This window comes from Festucalex cinctus, chromosome 1 (genome assembly GCF_051991245.1).
Source record: "Festucalex cinctus isolate MCC-2025b chromosome 1, RoL_Fcin_1.0, whole genome shotgun sequence".
Lineage (NCBI taxonomy): Eukaryota > Metazoa > Chordata > Actinopteri > Syngnathiformes > Syngnathidae > Festucalex > Festucalex cinctus.
The window spans coordinates 25,685,496-25,705,091 of NC_135411.1; the positions used below are offsets into that span (position 1 = coordinate 25,685,496).

Genomic DNA, 19,596 nt, shown 5'->3' on the forward strand with positions numbered 1-19,596 from the left:
TCAGGATGTGTGACAGCCAGGAGCTTTTATTTCCATTCAAGTTGTTAAAAATACATGTATTTACATTCAGGCTGATATCAATGATACCAAAAACTGATGATCATTATTCACATAGTGATCAGGTCAATAGTAGTCCTCCGTGTCGGCTTTGTCTCCCTGGTTCTGGATCTGCTGCTGCTTCTTGTATAGGTCGGCGATCTTGAGGGAGGAAGAGGAGGATAAATCCAATATCCTTCAAAATCAATAACGTTCTTCCTGACATAAAACATAAACACTGAAAGAAAAGCTAATCAAGTCTGGTGTTGCCTTCAGGGAAAATGCAGAATCATAGCGGTTGTCACAAAACAACCCAGGGATTTTAAAAAATGTCATTAAATGCTTTGTCTATCTGTTACTCAATCCGTCCTAATTAAGTCTACTGTTGCCTTCAGTGACAATCTGAACTCATATTATTGCTTTAAAAAAAAAAAAAAAAAAAAAAAGGTAAAATTACTGCTCTGCTCCACTAACCAAATCAAGTGTTGCATTCATTGTGAAATCCCAAATCAGTGATTGTTTGTCTTGCGCAGACTACCAAGAGGTTGTTCCAAACGTCTTTATATGCTTATAATTTATACCGCATCCTGTTCCTATCAAGTGTTGCCTTCAAGGACCAACTGAAAACACAGATGCACTCACAACTGTGTGATTGCTACAAAAATGCTTAAGTGTTTACCTAAATTGACTTATCGCTCCTCCAATCAAGTCTCACGTTGCCTTCAATGACAGTCTGAAAAAACAGTATTCTTCACAAAACAAGTGAGTAATTGTCCAAATTTTTCCATTAAATCACCATCCATCTGTGTCAGGTGTATCGTTGCCTTCAGGACCAGCCTGAATTCACAGCTCTCCTCACACGACTGAGTGATCGCTCCAAATGCCTCAGATGGAATTGCCTATCTATCCTAATGAAGCCTGCTGTGGCCTTGAGTGATGGCATGAAATCAAAGAATTGTCTATTTAAAAATAAAAATAAAAAAAATAAAAATTAAAAAAATTTTAAAAAAATCACTCCATCTCTAGTCAAGCGTTCAGATACAATCTGAAATAAATCAATCCATCCATACATCCTCTATCTACATTTGGTGCTAAAGATGCCTTCAGGGACCATCTGAAGTTACAGGTTTCCCTCACAGGAGCTGATTGATTGTTCCAAATGTCCTGTTGAATTTTTCTCTCTTTCTTTCTTTCTTTCATCCATCCATCCATCCATCCTCAAGATGCCTTCCGGCAGAAATACCACATGATTATTCAAAAGGTGTTTCAAAGTTGATTTTCTATGCATCCATCCATATCAAGTTGTGATGCCTTCAGGGAATGTCTGAAAGCCGTTATCCTCACAAGTGATTGTTTCAAATCTATCCATTTGTTCATCTCATAATCAAGTCTCGTGATGCCTTCAGGGACAGTCTGCAATCAATTTTCCTCCACCACAAGCAGATGATTATTCCAAATGTCTTTAAAAACTTAAATTGTTTATCGATCTAAATCTATCCTTTGTAATCACTGCTCATTAATATCAGCGAGGTGTAGAAGCTCCCCCTACAGGCTTGGCGGAGAAACACACCCACTGAATACATGTGCTATACATTAATTTGATTCTGGTACACTTTTATTTTTATTAATGAATATACGAGTAAGCATGTTGTACATTATACGGTGTGTCTAGTACACACTTTATCAATGAATATATGTGAGGGTGCTGTACATTATTCTGTGCCTCTGGTGCACTTTATTAGGCAGACGGCAGCAGTAAAGCTGCTGTTATACAGCCTGTAGTAAAGCAGCCTCGCCCTTGTACTTGCATTCAACCTTGAAGTTGAAAGAAACTTAACAGGTCGGATCTTTGGGGGAGGCCACAAACAAACGCCGCAAAGAGAGGTTGTCGTATTTTCAAAGGCGACCCGTCGTTACGCGGCTCACCTGAGATCCGCTGGTGGCGTCCTCTGGTTTTTTGTCGTCCCGGATGCGAAGGAAGCGAGGAAAACGCAGCGAGATTCCTTTCTCTGGGTCCACCTGAAGAACATGCAGTGGGAATAAGATCACTGGGCGGTGAAACGAGGAAGAAGAGGCGGATGAGGAACAAGGGAGGAGGACTAAGTTGGAAGGAAGAAGAGGCGGCAGCAAAAGGAATAAAAATTAAGAAATGAGAGAATATTAACTCATTTGCTCCCAATAACGTGCAAATACGTTTTTTAATGTTCTAAGTGTCCCAAAGACGTATTTATATGTTTTTTTTGTTTTTTTATGCTAGAGCATACAGAAGGCTTTGATGCAGCCTCTCAACTGCAAAGAACGGTTGCAGAAATGGTAGTTATTACACAAACGGCCAGCAGGTGGCAGCAGAGCAAAGGAGATCAACCAGGGCCATGTAGAAAAAAAGCTAAATTACTTACAATTTTGAATGGATTTGTGAAAACTGATGAAACTTAGCTCTCATCTAATGCTAATTGCTGCAAAATGGAACCAGATAGAAACATACTTTCTTTTCCTGATGGAAGAAGAGACTTTAATCTTTCTTTTGATAGGTTCCATGCTTTTATACTAGCAATAGAACACAATATTCTGTGGGCCTTGCAAAATCAGTCAAAATCCAGTAAAACAGCCGGGAGCGAACGGGACTGCTTCTGTGAAAATGGCTGGGAGTGAATGAGTTAAGGAAGGAGTAATGATGAAGGATGAGAAGGAATGAGGAGGAGGAGCGAGGAGAAGAATAAAGATGAAAAAATGAGGGTGAAGACGAAGAAAAAGAATGTGGAGGGAGGGCGAGGACGGTGAAGAAATGTGTCAACGTGTCGTGAACTGACCATTCCCATGGCGGCCTTGTACACGGGTGACAGTGACAGGTCGGCACACTTCACTTCCCAAACCTGCACAGCATCCAGCCACACGTCGGGCTCGGCCGATTGGTCCACACGGTAATAGGGGCGGGCCTTTGGCAGGATGTGTTCCTGGTGGAAAACAATTTATAAAAAAAAAAAAAAAAAAAAAAAAAAAAGAGAGAGAGAGAAGACAGTTCAGGGCTCGCGAGAAGAGAGGAGAGGAACTGACTGATACAATTCACTCCTGCACTCTCTGAAGATTCCTCTCCTCATCCTTTCTATTTATTTGGTTTTCTACTCCCTTCCCACGCCCCTAGTTACATGGGTGTTCCAACCCTAAAAATGCATATGCAAGGCATATAGTTGGAACACAGTGTACTTGTTTGTCTGTGTTGTGCATATGAGTGGAAGATTGCCGAGTACGTGTGGTCAAGTATGCAATCATTTCTTAACAGAACACAGGCGACCTCAGTCTCGAACCATTCTGCTGCGTTAGATGTTGTGGTTCTTCAGCTTTTTGAGTCATCTTCAAATAGCCAGGTTATGTGAATGTGAGTGGGAACAGAGCAAAGCATTCTTCATTGCAAGCAGAAGCAGTTCTTCATTGCAGCAAATGTATAACTTATTATTTACAATTATTCCTACAAAAGGCTTGCTAAGGAAATACAAATGTCAAATATATTCCACTTTGACACAAAATAGCTGACTTCCTGTTTGTTTTCAGGCACAGGTTCCTTAGACATTTTTATACGTGTTACCATTTCCGATGTAGCTATTAAATTTTGGAACTAATGGTGAAACTTTCTAAATTTCCAAGGGACACAAGTGAGCCAATTGTTTATCCTCTAAAACAATCATTATATTTAAGGTTATTAAGTATGGACAACTTCACAAAAAAAAAAAACAACTCTAAATAATAACTTATGTATTTATTTAAACTTGATATTTGAAATAAAATACATAAGCAGTTAGCGAACTGAAGTGATTTCCACTTCCCTGCAAAATAACTAACTTGCTTTTCGTTTTCAGGCATAGCTTCTTGAAGCTTTTTTTTTTTTTTTTTTTTAAGGCTTTTCAGCATATGTGGCAATTACATTTTGTGCCGGTCAGTAATTTTTATTTTATTTTTTTATTTATTTCTAGGGGCACTAGTGAGACAAATTACAGAGCCTATAAAATATTGTCTTTATTTCATGTTACCTATTAAAAGACACAACTATTAATGACTTAATAAAACAATTCTAGAAAATCATTTAGGTATACACAAATATTATTAATATGTGTATTTTTAATCAGAAAATTCTTTTTTTTTTTTTTTTAAAGTGTTGGAATATCAGTCATGAGGAATCAGTCACATGTTCCCTTTGACACAAAATGGATGAATTCCTTTTTTGGACAGATTCATGAGGCTGTTTTGAACGTCTGATGATTTTTTTCCCCATAAATTTCTCATGGTGAGCTAAATTTGGATCCCAAAAGCTGGGGGATGATCAAGCGCATGCAACAAAATAAAAAAAACAACAACATATATATGCAAAATTATTATTTCATGTGTTTTTTATGACTTAATTTACTGTATAATAAATAATACATTTTATAATAAGTTACAGTATTGTGATATAAGCGCCATATGTCCACATTACACGCGCAGTCGACCCGTCGCTGATGTGCGAACGCGGCCAATCACGTTGCAGGCGGGCTCCCATCAGCTTTCCTTAATCCGCCATCCATCATGCTCACAAGGAGCGCTTGATTACGGAGCGGCGCGGCGGGATCCGATCGAGCCGGGTGAGGATGGGGGGGGGACTGTTTTTCTCCCAATCAGTGTGATTGTGCACCATCAATATGTTGGAAGCGGTGTTTTTCAAACTTTGTTACTTGCTTAAACTCTTCAACGATAAATATGAGGTGTGAGGCGATCCAATGCGTTTTAAAATCATTAAATCAATTCTAGTTTATGCCAAAGCAAAAAGCACCCCCCCCATACTGCCCCCTTTGTGAACCAAACCGAATGCTGGACTCTTGCGCGTTACCTTCAAGAACTTATGGTGTTGCTCCAAGTCTTCGTCCTTGAAGCCGGTCCCGATCTGGATGAGAGGCAAGCAAGAAGTCACGTTTATGGAGTACAACTCATAAAAAAACATCAATAATGTAGCATTACTATGACTGGAACACTCGGAGGAAATCTCCAGTTTGGCTGGTATCAATGTGTATTGTGTGCAAAAGTGTGTGTTTGTGTTTTGCTGGCAGCATAGCACTCACAAATCCTTTTGCCATGGATAAAGACATAAAAGTTAGGGCGGTAAAAAGCAGGGATTAAAGTTTTTTTTTGGAGGACGGAGACAGGAGGAAACCTACGCTTGCACGGTCCTTGTTTACACACTTCACAACCACACACAAGTGATAGTTCAAAGGCGTGCACATACAAACACCTAGCCAAAGAAACATAACGTTAAAAAAAAATAAAAATAAAAAATAAAAAAAATAAAAAAAACTCCTGCATCTGACGCAGTCCCATACCTTGCAGACCGACTGGAACTCCTCGTTGTCTTCGTCGTAGCAAGCCAGCAGGAAGCCGCCGTACGTGCCCGTCCGCTTGCCTTTACCCAGGTAAGCGCCGATAACGCACAGGTCCACCGTGTCCCCGACTCCCTCCAGGTAGTCCTTTTTCAACTGTGGGACGAGGGGGACGCATCATGAAAAAGAAATTCCTTGGACACAAATATTTGTTGAGTGTTTGCACCTTATGTATGGCTCCACTAGAGTAATTTAAGGGATGTAACGATATCCAAACATCACGATACGATATTATCACGATATGAAGCGTACGATACGATACAATATAAAAAAATACAAATAAAAAAATAAAAAAAAATAAAAAAAAGACTATATAAAAACACAATATTGTGCTTTTGTACATAACAGCAATGCATATAAACCACCTACAATTTCTAATAAAAAATATTGAGGCGCTTACATGTTAATGCACGCAAACATTGAGCTCCTCCACATATTGACCGAGTTCGCAGGCATATTACGTTTCCCTTCATCTGACAATTAGTATAGATTTTAAACATAGAAGGGCCAAAACATCCCTAATGAAAATTAAATTGCACTACAAAACTAGCCACCAGAGGGTGCTAGAACTGCCCAAATGGAAATCAACTTGACTTTTTTAATAATGTGTTCCTTTTAAATATCGTGAACATGTCGACAACTATATTGTGGCAGTTTTAATATTGCGATATCACAATATTGCCATTATCGTTAGTATCGTCCCTAGTAAAGAACTAAAATATGTTATTTGTGGCTGCAGAAATTCAGAAAAATATTTTTCAGCCAATACGGATTAACTGAAAATCACATATTCAGCCCCAATTTCCGATGATATCAACCAAATGGGGATAACAATGGCAAATCCATCAGAAAATTGCCATTTTGAAGGAAAATGTGGTTTGACCCATTTTTTGTTGTTGAAATGTCAAAAGCTTTGCAACTTACTGTCGCCAATCTGACCACTATACGGATTTAGAATCCGGTAATAATTGGCTAACTTCCCAAGCGAAATTATTGGAAATGGCAAAAAATAAAATATTTTGAAGAAAATGGCTGACTTTCCACATCACCAAAACCTCAAAGACTTCCCGGTGAACTGTGACCAAATTTGTCAATCCGATAATCGATTTATTCTCATAGGCATACTCTATTATACACTACTGAAAAGAAGCAAAAATCACAGGAAAACTGTGTTTCTGCAACAAAATGGCTGACTTTGTTTTTGGATATGCGGTAAGTTGCTTCAGTCTTTTTGTGTATCTCATCGACGTAGACATGGCTATTGAATTTTGTGGCTATATGCGACTCAAGCAGAACTTTGCTACTACTTTTTAAAGGGAAAGAAGCAAAAACCGGCTTCCACCGGTTGGCTATGATTGGTCAAATATAAAACCCGTCACATTCTGGACCGTTAAACCTCGTCAAATAGAGGGTGCGCTCACCTTGAGCCAGTTATGGGAGCGCTTGGCGATTTCATAGGTGGCGTCCTTCTCCAAAGTTTTCACCATCAGGCCTTCGCACGAGTCTGGACCCACGCATGCACACACAAACACACGCAGTTGTCAGGCTGTATGAGGCATGACGTAAACTGACACACACACCTCGCACAGACTGCTCCAGGAACTCCGCGATGGTGTCCGTGTTGTCCGAGTCGATGTATCGGGCGAATAAAAACTCTCCCTCCACTTCGGCAAAGGATTGTCGCAGTAGCTCCCGACGCCGAGACAGCGGCTGCCGCACCAGAGACTGCACGCACGCACACACCATTACAAAAGAACAAAATTGTTTCCTTTCAACTTTGCTTGCACTGACAAGGATGAAACATGAAAGTAGCTGACCCCGACCACCCCCCACCTAGCAGACAACCACACACACACACACGCGTGCAGAACTAATTCGACCACTGTGATTGGCCAGTTTTCTGAAAACTTTGCGTTAAAGTGTCTCTCGAGGCCACGAATTGAGAAAAGCCAGTATTTGTTTTCGGAACATGTTATCTCCGCTTGTAAAGGGCCAGAGACGCATTAAGCAAGTTGAATAAATAAGCTGAATAGCATACGCTTTATAAAGGAGGAGCCACTGCAGCATGCAAATAAAGCAAGAGCGGAATAACGCCGACTAAATAATGTAGCGTCAGACACGTTATAGCTGTGTTAGGCCACGTAATGGCACAAATTAGGCGTCACTGTTTTAATTAGCTAATTTGTTTCGGTCCACTTGGGGGGGTTTGGGGACACACAATTGTGCTGATTTGCATTTTGCCGGCAACAACTTTGGGGAATCTGCTGGCCTATTGTGTCTTATTTGGAGGGACGCACAATTGTACACAAACAACACACAGGTTATGTGACACGATCTCATTCCCACACAAGCACACGTTGTGTTGGAATTACAATGAGCGCGAGCGTCATTATCTGCTTACGGCGCCCGGCAGCGTCGTCATTGGCATTCAGGGACAACAACACTGTGACAGGCTCACAAAACACACAAATATGGAAACGCAAAAAAAATCATACACAGCACACCCATACAAGAGGAGGAAATACATGTAAATACAAACAATACAAATAAGAAGAACACAAAACCAAGCACACACAACCAAACAGCTGCGCAACCACACGCACACTTACATGCCCATAATGTGTTTTTTCAGTGTTTATTAGTAGATGAAGGAAGCCGGTAATGAATATTTTAGCTGATATTAATTTTCAGTCAAAGGGAAACAAATGTTGGCGTCTATTTGTTTTAAAAACAAATTACAACTCAAAGAAGACGTCAACCCAAAAACAAATTTGTTACAATAATTCTATTCTCTGTTGTACCCCACTCATCTAAACACGGTATTCGGATTAATGTTGTTGTTGTGGAATATGAATTAAGCAGCAAAATCCACCTGTTTTTATTCATCTCAGGGGGCAGCCATTTTGCCACTTGCTATTGAGCGAAAACTGAAAATGACATCACAGTTGCTCAGGGCTGAGCTAATTACCAATCAGGGCTCAGCTTGTGCAATGTTAGCATATTTTCAACTGTTATTTGGATGTTACCCTGGCTAATCAGCTTAACATGTTAATGCTAACATGCTAAATGCTAACTCATCATTGCTATGTACTAGGAATGTTCAATACCATTCTTTTTCAGACCAATACCAGCATGAGTAATCAACTAGTCGTTAATTATACCGATACCACTAGTAATGTTGATACATAAAATCCCCCCATAAAAAAAAACAATTTGACAATTTTAAAGAAATACCTATTTCTCCCAAAACAGCATTTTCATTTTTCCTTGCATGAAAATAATGGCAATTTTCTATTCTTGCAGTTTCTTGTTTCGATACCTTAAAATAAGGCCCGGTATCGGCCCAATAAGATACCTGGCATCGGTAGTCGCCCATCCCTACTATATACCATGCAAATGTGATATATGACTGAAAGCCGTCATGTAATGATTACCTCTCCATTGAGGTAGAGGAGATCAAAGGCGTAGACGCACACTTGAACTTTGATGTCGGCTGCATCCACGTCCTGCGGGAAGAGACGCGCGCACACAGACACGGGGACAGACACACAGACATGATTAATTTTTGTTTCCCGCAACAAAAAGGCATGCAAACAGCTCGCGACGCTCGTCTTATTCACTAACTAAATTGTACAACCTTGGGACTCCAAAAGAACGCTTTCCATTCATTTTCAATTTATTCCCTTCAAGTTAATACCTTTTCACAGCCTCGCGTTTAATAATTAAACATTCGCACCGACAAACACGCACACACACATCGTCACGTCAGATGTGCTCAAAAGACTCCAGCGCATTATAAAAAGTGCCTCATAACTGATATTTTCTCCTCATTAACGGCGTTGAATGATTCCACAGAAAAGTGTGGAACATTTTTCGCACCTCCCCCAGGGAAAGTGCACACGCATGAACACATTTTGATGTCACACAATGCCAAGTAGACTCTCCACACTTATTTATTTTTACCTTGTAACTTTTATAAGATATGAGCATAGGTTGGGACTTTTTTGCTTGCCAGCCAGTGGTTTACCAGAGTTACTAGCCTATAACATACACATGTGAATAAGGCCCAAGCATAAACGTAACCAAAGACATCGCCAACTACAGGCCTGGAATGCACACGACACTGTTCTCACGTCTCATTCTGACTTGGCTGGCAACGACAACAGCGCCATCTGCATGTCAAGGACGTGACTGCATTTGTGCATACGGATGTCATTCCAAGTAATGGGGAGTCTACGGGGGAGGTTGAGGCGTCCCTGAGAATAAAAGCACAACCGCAACGTTCATCTTGACGTTCTTCCATTAGCGCCGGCTCCTCATCCTTCCTGCCCTTTTCTTCATTTGCGCCCATGTCAGCGGCGGGGAACAAGAGGAGAGGGAGGATGCTTCCTCCGCCGCCGTCATGTGATTTGTGCGCCGCGCGAGCGCCATTATTCTGATCAAAAGTGAAAAAAAACTCAGCTGACATTTGCAATCACACAAAGCCTCTCCCACCGCCATCTCATCTTCACCCCTCCGTCTCCTCCATCCATTTGACGCCTCCTTATCAATCTTCCACTCCTCTTGCTACTGGATCCTCTCACTCCATCAGGCGGTCCTCCGCCGCCACCCTTTCTTGTTCTTTATTGTCCGACTACTTTTCAAATGTATAAATGATCAGGTATGTGTGTCATGATCCATGTTTGTGTTATTTCTATTCTTTTATTTTTATCTTACATACGATACCAATATGCCATTAATTCATTCTCACCCCCACCACACAAAAAAAAAATTGTTACGCATTCGTATGAAAGAAAATCGCATTGTAGTGTATAACAATGTAACACAATGCATATTCATGATTCGGCATTCGCAATTTTTTTTTAGAACAAATCCTCCGTGTTTAGTACAAAGCCATGAAAGTATTACTTGGGCACCACCGTAGAATCTTGGTGTTGTTGAGTCATAGTGGGATTTTTTTTTTCTTCATCTGATGTTTTGTTGGTGGCCCTTAATTGCACCTTTGTGCACCATCAAAAGCGAAAGTATGTTTTTTTGCTTCTCTCCTGATGCAGCTGCTAATAGACCCTGTAGTTGACTTCCCTGTATTGCATAATATTTATCTTTTGTGTGAACAGTAAATGTCAAATGGTGAGTTTAATGACTGTGCCTGACCCTTGAAGAGTCGAAAGCCTCTCAGGAGAGAAAAAAAAAGAAAAAAAAAGAAGAAGGAAAGCCACATTGATACCTACAGACAAGAATCTGGGGTGCACCTATTGTTTTGGCCAATTAATTTTGGGCCACTTCATGTTGATTTTGGGGCACTCCAGGGTCACTTCCTTGTTCAGATTGGGACACTTCCTGTTGAATTTGGGCCAGTTAGAGGTCACTTCCTGTTCAATTTGGAGCACTTCCTTTTTATTTACGGGGCATTTCCAAGTCACTTCCTGCTTAAATTTGGGACAATTACTGATAATTTTGGGGCAGTTCGGGTTCACTTCCTTTTCAATTTGGGGCACTTCGTGTTTATTTATGGGGCTCATCCATGTCACTTACTGTTGATTTTGGGTCACTTCCTGTTCAATTTGGGGCATTTCCTGTTTATTTATGGGGCACATCCATGTCACTTCCTGTTGATTTTGGGGCAGTTCAGGGGAACTTCCTGTTCAATTTGGGGCATTTCCTGTTTATTTAGGGGCACATCCATGTCACTTCCTGTTGATTTTGGGGCAGTTCAGGGGAACTTCCAGTTCAATTTGGGGCACTTCCTGTTTATTTATGGAGCACATCCATGTCACTTCCTGTTGATTTTGGGTCACTTCATGTTGATTTTGGGACACGTCCTGTTCAATTAATTGTTTAATTCCTATGTCATTTAGGGTTACACTCATGGTAGCTGAGTTTGATTGACGTCAGCAATACGAGAGGTCTTCTTCTCCCTTGTAAGAACATTTTCACCCTCCTCTTATACCTACCTTCCTCTTGCGTGTGGTGAGGACCTGGAAAGGCTGGATTTGTTTCTTCTCGCGGTCCCACGCCACCGCCTCTGAGTCCAGCACGCAGGAGACTACTGAGTCTTTCTTCACCTGCAGAGGGACACAGGAAAGAAAGATAAAAGCACAGGTTTATATCTTTATTCATTTTTGAATACAAACAGAGGCACTACCCTATAATTTTTATTTTTTTATTTTTTTTTAAGAGAGTAAAAATGGAGTTACATCTGTTTGAACCCATAAACACATGATATGTGCAAACAAAATACACAATATACATAAACACTGTGCACAATGTACGCACACAAACACACTTTTGTAACACACAAACACGAACACACAACACATGCACAAACCACAAACTCATAAAATATTAAACAATGCACACACATAACCCATTACACAAAAGCAACACATACATCTTAATATTCAATTTATCATGTTTGTCTTTTATGTATTCTGTATATGAGACATTTACAAGGTGTGATACATTGCATGGTTTTTAGCATTAGCATTCTTAGTTGATAGACGCCAGAAACAAAACCTTGAGCCAAAACCGTCAACTCTGTTTTGATGGTCTGCAAAAGGTTGAAAGCGTGCGACCAACCCCTGCAGGGCTTAAACAGATCTTTAATGACGTAAGTGTCTATTTGTTGAATACGTGATTTATTACAAAGCTTCTAATGAATTCGATTTTTGTGTTTTAATCTGAGTCCCACCACTAATTACAATGGAAAACAACTTCTAGCAATACTTACAAGAAGTTGGGATTTTTGTCACAGTTAACTCAAGTTGGATTGCTGTCTCACAATCACTCTCAGCGAGGTACATAACAATATCTACATAACAAGGCTGGCAATTATAAATATTAAGCCTGCTCAATATTTACGATGTTGAGTATGGTCAACAGTTCAGCCGAAATTAAGCATTTTCCAACTTCCCAATCCAAATCAGCAAAAGCCCAATTATCATATCTTTCAAAGAAAATAAATAAATAAATAAATACATACATAAAAATGAACCACATTGATTATCCTGTGTGTCAATTGTGATTTTTCTTCTACTCTGAAGTCTGGTTGTGTTGATGTTTGAAAAACATCTCACAAGTCACTCGCCACACGAGAAGAATTTGCTATCGTAATGTAGTTACCAGATAACAACATTGCTAATTTCTGCTAGTCTGTCCATAGTTTCACAATTTATGTTAGCATTAAGCTAACAAACCTTTGTTAGAGGAAATTCAAATGATATGGCTTGGTTGAACATTTTGGTGCTGAAACTGTCTTTTGCCCTTTCTTTTTATTATGTGTCAGATGCTGTTACAGTAAACCTCAACCGTCAATTGAGTCAGTGGCATATAAAAAAAAAAAGCTTGAAGCAAATGTGTGTTTTTAAATACGCACCTTTCACTAAAGATTTCCGTTAGAACAACAGTCTCAATTCTTTGATGTTTTGCAAAAGCAGAGCATGAAAAAAACGGTGAAAAACAAAACAAAACACATATATGTCTCTATAGAAGGAGTCCCCAATTAAATTGGCAAGAAGTCCACTAACCCGATCAGCCCAAGTGACCGGGGTCCGGACATGAAAAACACCCAACCGCAATAATTTCATTTTCTGCTCTTTTATTAAATTGTAAACATGTCAATGAATTGACAAAAACTTTCCTTTCTTAAATAATTCAACTTTTTTAAATCTATCGTTCGAATATCTCTTTCATTCATTTATTTTTTTGTTCAAACATTCAATTGTTAAATCTTTCAAGGAAGGGTCCTCATCACTCGTTATGGATCAAACAATTTTCACATTATTTCCTTTCTCTTTCAGCATTTTCTTATGGCCAAATATATGTTGTCTCCTCTCGTACGCATTTTCAAAGCTGTGATAGCAAAAATGTCCTCTATAAATGTTTTATTTAGTCTCCTCGTGATAGAATCGGACATACACCAAAAGGAGGATTGTCACATCAGTTGATAATTCATCCGCAGCCAACTCAATAGATCCTTCTAGCTGATGTCACTTTACCCAGAATGCTTAGCTGCCACTTACCCTCCTGGAGGGCAAACAATAAACGTAAAGAGCATTGTCTTCGGTTAGCGTTTTGTTTAAATGGTGGGAAAATATGACAAATGTAGCAAAAAAACATGCCTTGTAGGAAAGTAGAATACTGTGAGTCATTGAAACCAGCCGTTCTGAGCCGCTATCTCCGAAAGCTGGAGTTGGTTGGAGGGCAAGATCCAAGAATATGTATGGACTTTCACCATCGGCTTGGGTCAAAGGAAACCAGTGCGTTCCCCCATGTGAGCTACCACAACATTTTCAATTATTTCATTGTAAAGAAGAGTGCCTACCGGACCCCAACTCTGTCAAAAGACCCCAGTTCAGGCATAGCTGCCCTCGCGCTATTCAAAAATCGGCGATCAGTAAAACCAAATATATTTCCCCACCAGTACATATTCTTGGAGGTCCGGATGAGAGGGTCTTGGGGTCCGGATCTGGACCACAGTCTGCCAGTTGGAGACCCCTGCTCTATAGCTACAGATTTATAGTGACCAACGATCGGCGGGAGTTGATGATACTGCGCTATCGAGGGGCTGCACAACACAGCGTCAGTCCGCCGAGTACTTTGACACCCGTCTCATCATGGCACATCAGACGTAAGCGCTTGTGATCGGCTACTTTTTAAGTCAGAGTCGTCCCTAACGAGCGGCTAATGCATCTATATGAACACCGCGCCACTTTTGCCTCATTGAAATGCAAAGCGCCGTCTCCTCGCTAGCGGCCTGACTCCCGACATCCATTGTGCGGCCGCGTCGCCGTGACAACCCCATGCTAATTCCGAGGCGTTTCCCCGTGATTGACTGGCTGACGATTTTTTTCCACTCCGTAAACAGAACGAGGGACAAAAACAGTCAATCACTCGCAAGGCATTCAACACTGTCGGAGTTAAGTGAAGGGTCGGCAGACTGAGAGGAGGGGTGTTGATAAAAACAAACGGGGAGACGGACCAGAAAAAAGTCAAACATCCGGTGGTGAAAGAGTCGGGGTGCGCCGAAAGCGAAAAAGAAGAAGCTGCGCAAAGGCGATAAAGAGACGCCGACGGCCCAGAAACACAAAAAAGTGAGAAGACGGTCAAAAAAGGGAATAGAAGCAATGTGTGAGAGTGAAGGTACCAGAGGCGAGAAGCCAAGAAAGAAAAAAGAACGTATCAAAGCCCCTCTCCCACTCCCCCACAAGAAGGATGAGAGGCAAGACACGGGTGAGAGGAAGAAGTTTCATTAAAAAGTCACAAAGAGACGAGATAGGAGTGACACCGTACCAGGTGTGGAGGATGAAAGAAAGTGCTGCAAGGCTGTACGACCACGCCAATATGCACTTTGTCGAGCAGGGCTTGTCGTCGACAAAGTCAGTCAAGTCGTCTGTAAAAAACGGTGTCATGTTTATTTGGCAAATGCATTTTTGATTGCCATTAAAGAATATTTGAAGCACTTACGAGGTGCTTATTCAAGTGTGCTACATTTATTTTGATTTTTTGTACTCTTATCATTTGGTTTTCAATTATTTTTTTCATCTGAATTTTGTCCTTGTTTTCATGCAAAAAAAAAAAAGAAAAAAAAAAAGAAAGAAAAAAAAAAAAAGAGACTCAGCCGTTAATTTCCCACAACTAAAGTGTGTTCATCGGAAGCGCAAATTGTGTATAAAGGGTTCAACAAAGCACAAGCTGATTACCAGTTCGCCATCGTTTTAAAAATTCATAATGCTGGCTGTCACCAGTAATGAGCTCGTCTTTTCTTTTTTGAAAGGACATCTGAGCAGGGCACAATATGCTGCTTGCTGAGTTAAGTCAATGATTTTCCTGTTTGAAGTTGATTGCCTTGAATTAACTTCTTCTTTTTTTCCCCGTCTCGAGAGCAAGACGAGATCCTGCAAACACAGATGCCTTTTTGCTCCAATCAATTGCATTTTTTTTTTAAAGGTACCTGTGGGTACTAGTCAGCCCCAAGTACAACATGTGCAGCCCACGACTCTATTCTAAAAATAGCTCACCAGTGACAGGACAATGTTTCTAAAATGAGGCTTTTTTTTTTTTTTTTTTAAATAAACAAACTTTATACAGTTCTTCTATATTCCCAAAAGCAAATATTGCTTTTTGATGTAATACATTTTGGTTATAGTCAGACTTTCTGGCCAAGAATTAGACTTTGATCCAAAGATGACAACAAGAAAACTTGTTCAGGAGGCACACAACTGAAAAGAACCACAGTAATTGTGTGTTCTACATGTGACAACAATCTCCCATATTTTTTCACACATCTGTAAGCCTGATTTGTCAAAAAAAAAAAAAAAAAAAAAACAGCAATGCCTCATTGGCGCCCCATCCAAACCCTCAATCTCAACAGGAAGCAGACCTCGACGTTACTTGGCGTAGCTTAGCCGCGCTGTGAATGAGGGCAACTACGCGGCACAGCAAACAAACAACCTCTGCTGAGCGACGCAACCATGCGAGTAACTCAATTAAATATTTTAACGCAATTAAAGCCCGGGCCCGCAGATATACGACTGACATTTCAATAACAGCCGCGCGCCAACGAGCGTGAATGAGAAGGGCTCTAATAAACCCATGTAGCCTCATTTGCTATTTAATTGCAGCTCTCCACTAGACGGGAGGGGGTGAAAAAAAAACAAGCTCAGCGGGCGCGAAGGAAGCGAGCGCTCACTCTCGGTTAACCTCAGGCCGACTCTCTGAGCTGGTCCAGCGGATCGCCTTGCAATTGTCAGCTTAAATGACTTTCTACTTCCAAAACAAAATGGCAGCGATGGACTCAGCGAAACGGCCGACAGTTGGACGAAGGAGAGTTTTTGGTGGCAGCTAATTATTGTGGTACCTCCACTTAGTGTAACTCAATTTACTTAAGGGCTGCAACGATGGCGCAATTAAAAAAAAAAAAGAAAAAAAAAAAAGATAATACTAATCAAGGAAGCGATAACCGTTTGCCAAATTGTTCTCTGTCGTAATACAAAAGGACGATTGTAAAACAGTCAGATGTTCCGCCTGCAACTCAAATATTTATTATTGTAAGCGTTAAGGGATCAAAAGACATCGTTGCATATACTTTTTAACTAATTGGACAATTACGGTAATCAGTTATCGGAATTTTATTCTGCCAAATAACAGTATCAGCCCCAAAAAATAAAAAATAAAAAATAATCCATATCGGTCAGCCCCCCAAGTGTAAATATCACAACATAGTGAACGGGTGCCACATGAATGGAGCCATGTCTCACCAGCTGCCTAATGTTAGCACATTGCTAACATTTTGATAGCGTTTTACCTTGGGGATGCGAGAGATGATGTCAGGGTACTTGCTGGTGTTGTCCTCCTGGTTCCGGCTGAATATCCGAACCTCGCCGCTCTCCAGGATGTGAATCTGCCGGGCAAAAAATAAATCATGGATTAAGATCAACAATGACTTAATTAAGTGGTTAAAATGGAACATTTTTCCAGGCTACTTCAATTAAATGACCAGGATGCAGACATTTCAAACCAAGGCTTAAATAATTAGTCACATAAAACAACCTCCGAAGCACATTATCAGCCAAAATACGGATGAAGATCAACATGAACTGATAAAGTGGTTAAAAGTTTGCAATTTCTCTGCCTGCTAACCCAAGCGCTATAGAAATATATCAAAAATTACTGGCTGGTTATTAAAATGATCTGGTGAGTGATGTGGGTGTCAGCAAATGAGAGTGTAACGTTGGCTAGCTGTTCCATCGGGCATCTCTTGAATAAATGTGCTTATTAATGTGTGTCAGCTGTGGCAGCGAATGAACTTGCGTCAAAGTTTGAAGGGATGCCAACACATTCCCATGACTGAAAGGCTACGTTATGATAGCAATTAAATTCAGACCTAAACATAACTTCCAAGACACAGGTTAATATTCAGTAAATATTTTCTGGTGATGTGCTACATAACTGAATTAGATCTCTCCAAAATTCACACCCACACATTTCATTTGTCGACATTATCACTCAGATGGCGATTTGCTTACACGCTGCTCGAAAAACAAATGCGCCCAAGACGTCAAACTGCCGCTTAGCTCTGGAACAAAACGACGACGGCAGACAAAGTCGCCGTCGCAACAGATGCTGCCGGCGATGCAAAGTGCCTCAAACATTCCAGACATTTAAACTTGTCTCGTCCAAAAGACGCTTCAGCTCATTTGCCGGCTTTGGGCCGTCTGTTTTCCCTCGCTCTCGTGTGCCGGGAGAGGAGCCTAATTGCTGCGAGATTTGACGTTTTTTTGTTTGGCCACATGCTGGCATCCGTAGCGGCGGCTGATCTGCTCAAGAGGCGTGCAAGTAGAAACAATCTGGAGCTGCTGTGTGCACTATATAAAAAGTCAACACAAAAGACACAGCTACTGCTGTGCCATTGTTGTGAGTAGTGGTCGCTCCAGTGAATACAAATACTGCAAACTGTACCGTGAGAGATAACTATGCAATTGGGATGTGACATTTCGTCCAATCACAACCCCCTCTGTGATCATTAGCTAAAACTTGCTGTCTTTTCAACCTGCTAATACATTATCTATTCATGAAACAAATTCATACGGATAATAAAGAATACTAGGGGTGTCACGATTCGCCAACTCCACGATTCGATTTAAATTTCGATTTTGGGGTCACGATTCGATTTTTTTTTTTTTTTTTTTTTTTTCCGCTCCCCCACTTTATAACACAGAGGCATATGCTTCTGTAGGCTAAGGCTAGTCTATGATCATTGGTTCTATTCATTGTACAGTAAATCTTATTTCAAAAGATCGGCTACATATAGGTGATGCAATTTCCATATTATTTTTGTGTAAATTTATGTAATATATGATAATTGACATTAGGCAGGAATGATCAAATTCAAAGAATTTATTTACAATATAAAGTTAACCGTCTTGTTCTTACTGAAGTGTAAAATAAAAAATAAAAAAACAAAAACAAAAAGTCACAGTGGGTGCCTGCCATCTATTGACTGTTTTTGGTTACAACAGTGTGCTGTGCGTTCCTCTTAAAATAATGTGCAATGTGCAACAACAACAAAAAATATATTGTATCCAAAGTCATGGAACAAATACAGCCTGAACAAACTATATCCCAACATTTACAGTTGCTGGGCATACTGTAGCGTGGTTCAAGTACACTAATTAAATGTTTGAATCCAGCGTTTTCCAAGGCTGCAGGTCTGCTGCTATAAATAGACCTATGGATCTGGCGTTTCGCGCGAGCTGAAGTGTGTGGAAGTTTCACTGTAAATGAGGATGAAATAGTTGGTTGGACCGTTGTTTTCCCACTTCTAGTTGAATTTGATAAATCTAAATCTTTGTGATGCCTGCGTAAATGCCCCGTCATGTTTGTCGTGTTTCCCGTTGTTACGGCTGGCGGCTCGGGCCCGCCGCCGGCTCCGCTCCCCTAGTATGTATGTGTGTGTTTGTGTCGGCTGGTGCCCGTATAATGGTACTTCAGTTTGAATGCGCCAGCGCGACACTCTGATTGGAGGACTGTGCCAGCGCGACACTCCGATTGGACGACTGTGCCAGCGCGACACTCCGATTGGACGACTGTGCCAGCGCGACACTCCGATTGGACGACTGTGCCAGCGCGACGCTATTGTGTATCCGTGTATTATACCCCTATTGGTTATTGTTGTTTCTCCTCCGTTCTGTCAGTTCTGTCAAATGCGGTTATTATTTGTTCACCTTCCACTTTCACTCCCTTGTCAAACCCCTGCCTGAAATTTCAATTAAAACTACTCAGATGTTAAAGTCGACCCGTGTTTATCTACTCTATATTTTCTGTTATTGTGTTACTTCCCTTCCCCTTGGCGAGCCGGGCGTAACACCGTGGCCGAGTACAGTACGCGCACATAGCATATCTTGCAACTGTGGTCTTTTTATCGACAACGTGAACGTTGTCGACATAACTCACCGGGAACGCAAAATGTTTCCAAACTGGTGACGAGAGAAGCGGGAGCGGCTTGAAGCACCATTGCTGTGTCTGTCCGCGCTTGCCATCATGACTGCAGGAGAAGTCAGCTAACAAGTGCCGTTAGCTAGTAGCTGAATGGCTGCGTCTCATTTGCTTTCCTGGGAGGTGGCGGTGGCGGTGGCGGCGGTGGCGGCGGGCGCGGGGG

The 19,596-nt window shown here is 41.0% G+C and overlaps 1 protein-coding gene across 2 annotated transcripts in view; it reads right to left on the reverse strand.

Moving 5' to 3' along the window:
- Positions 1-19,596, reverse strand: part of lig1 (ligase I, DNA, ATP-dependent) — a 45,816-nt gene continuing 26,220 nt past the window's right edge. For both annotated transcript variants that reach the window (XM_077525736.1, XM_077525745.1), the window contains exons 17-26: positions 16,744-16,839; positions 11,393-11,503; positions 8,873-8,944; positions 7,019-7,163; positions 6,860-6,942; positions 5,382-5,534; positions 4,895-4,948; positions 2,847-2,990; positions 1,963-2,055; positions 1-198 (exon numbers count right to left, since the gene is read on the reverse strand). In XM_077525736.1, the coding sequence (XP_077381862.1) occupies positions 124-198; positions 1,963-2,055; positions 2,847-2,990; positions 4,895-4,948; positions 5,382-5,534; positions 6,860-6,942; positions 7,019-7,163; positions 8,873-8,944; positions 11,393-11,503; positions 16,744-16,839 (1,026 nt within the window). In that variant the 3' untranslated portion in view covers positions 1-123. The remainder of the gene's footprint in view (positions 199-1,962; positions 2,056-2,846; positions 2,991-4,894; positions 4,949-5,381; positions 5,535-6,859; positions 6,943-7,018; positions 7,164-8,872; positions 8,945-11,392; positions 11,504-16,743; positions 16,840-19,596) is intronic.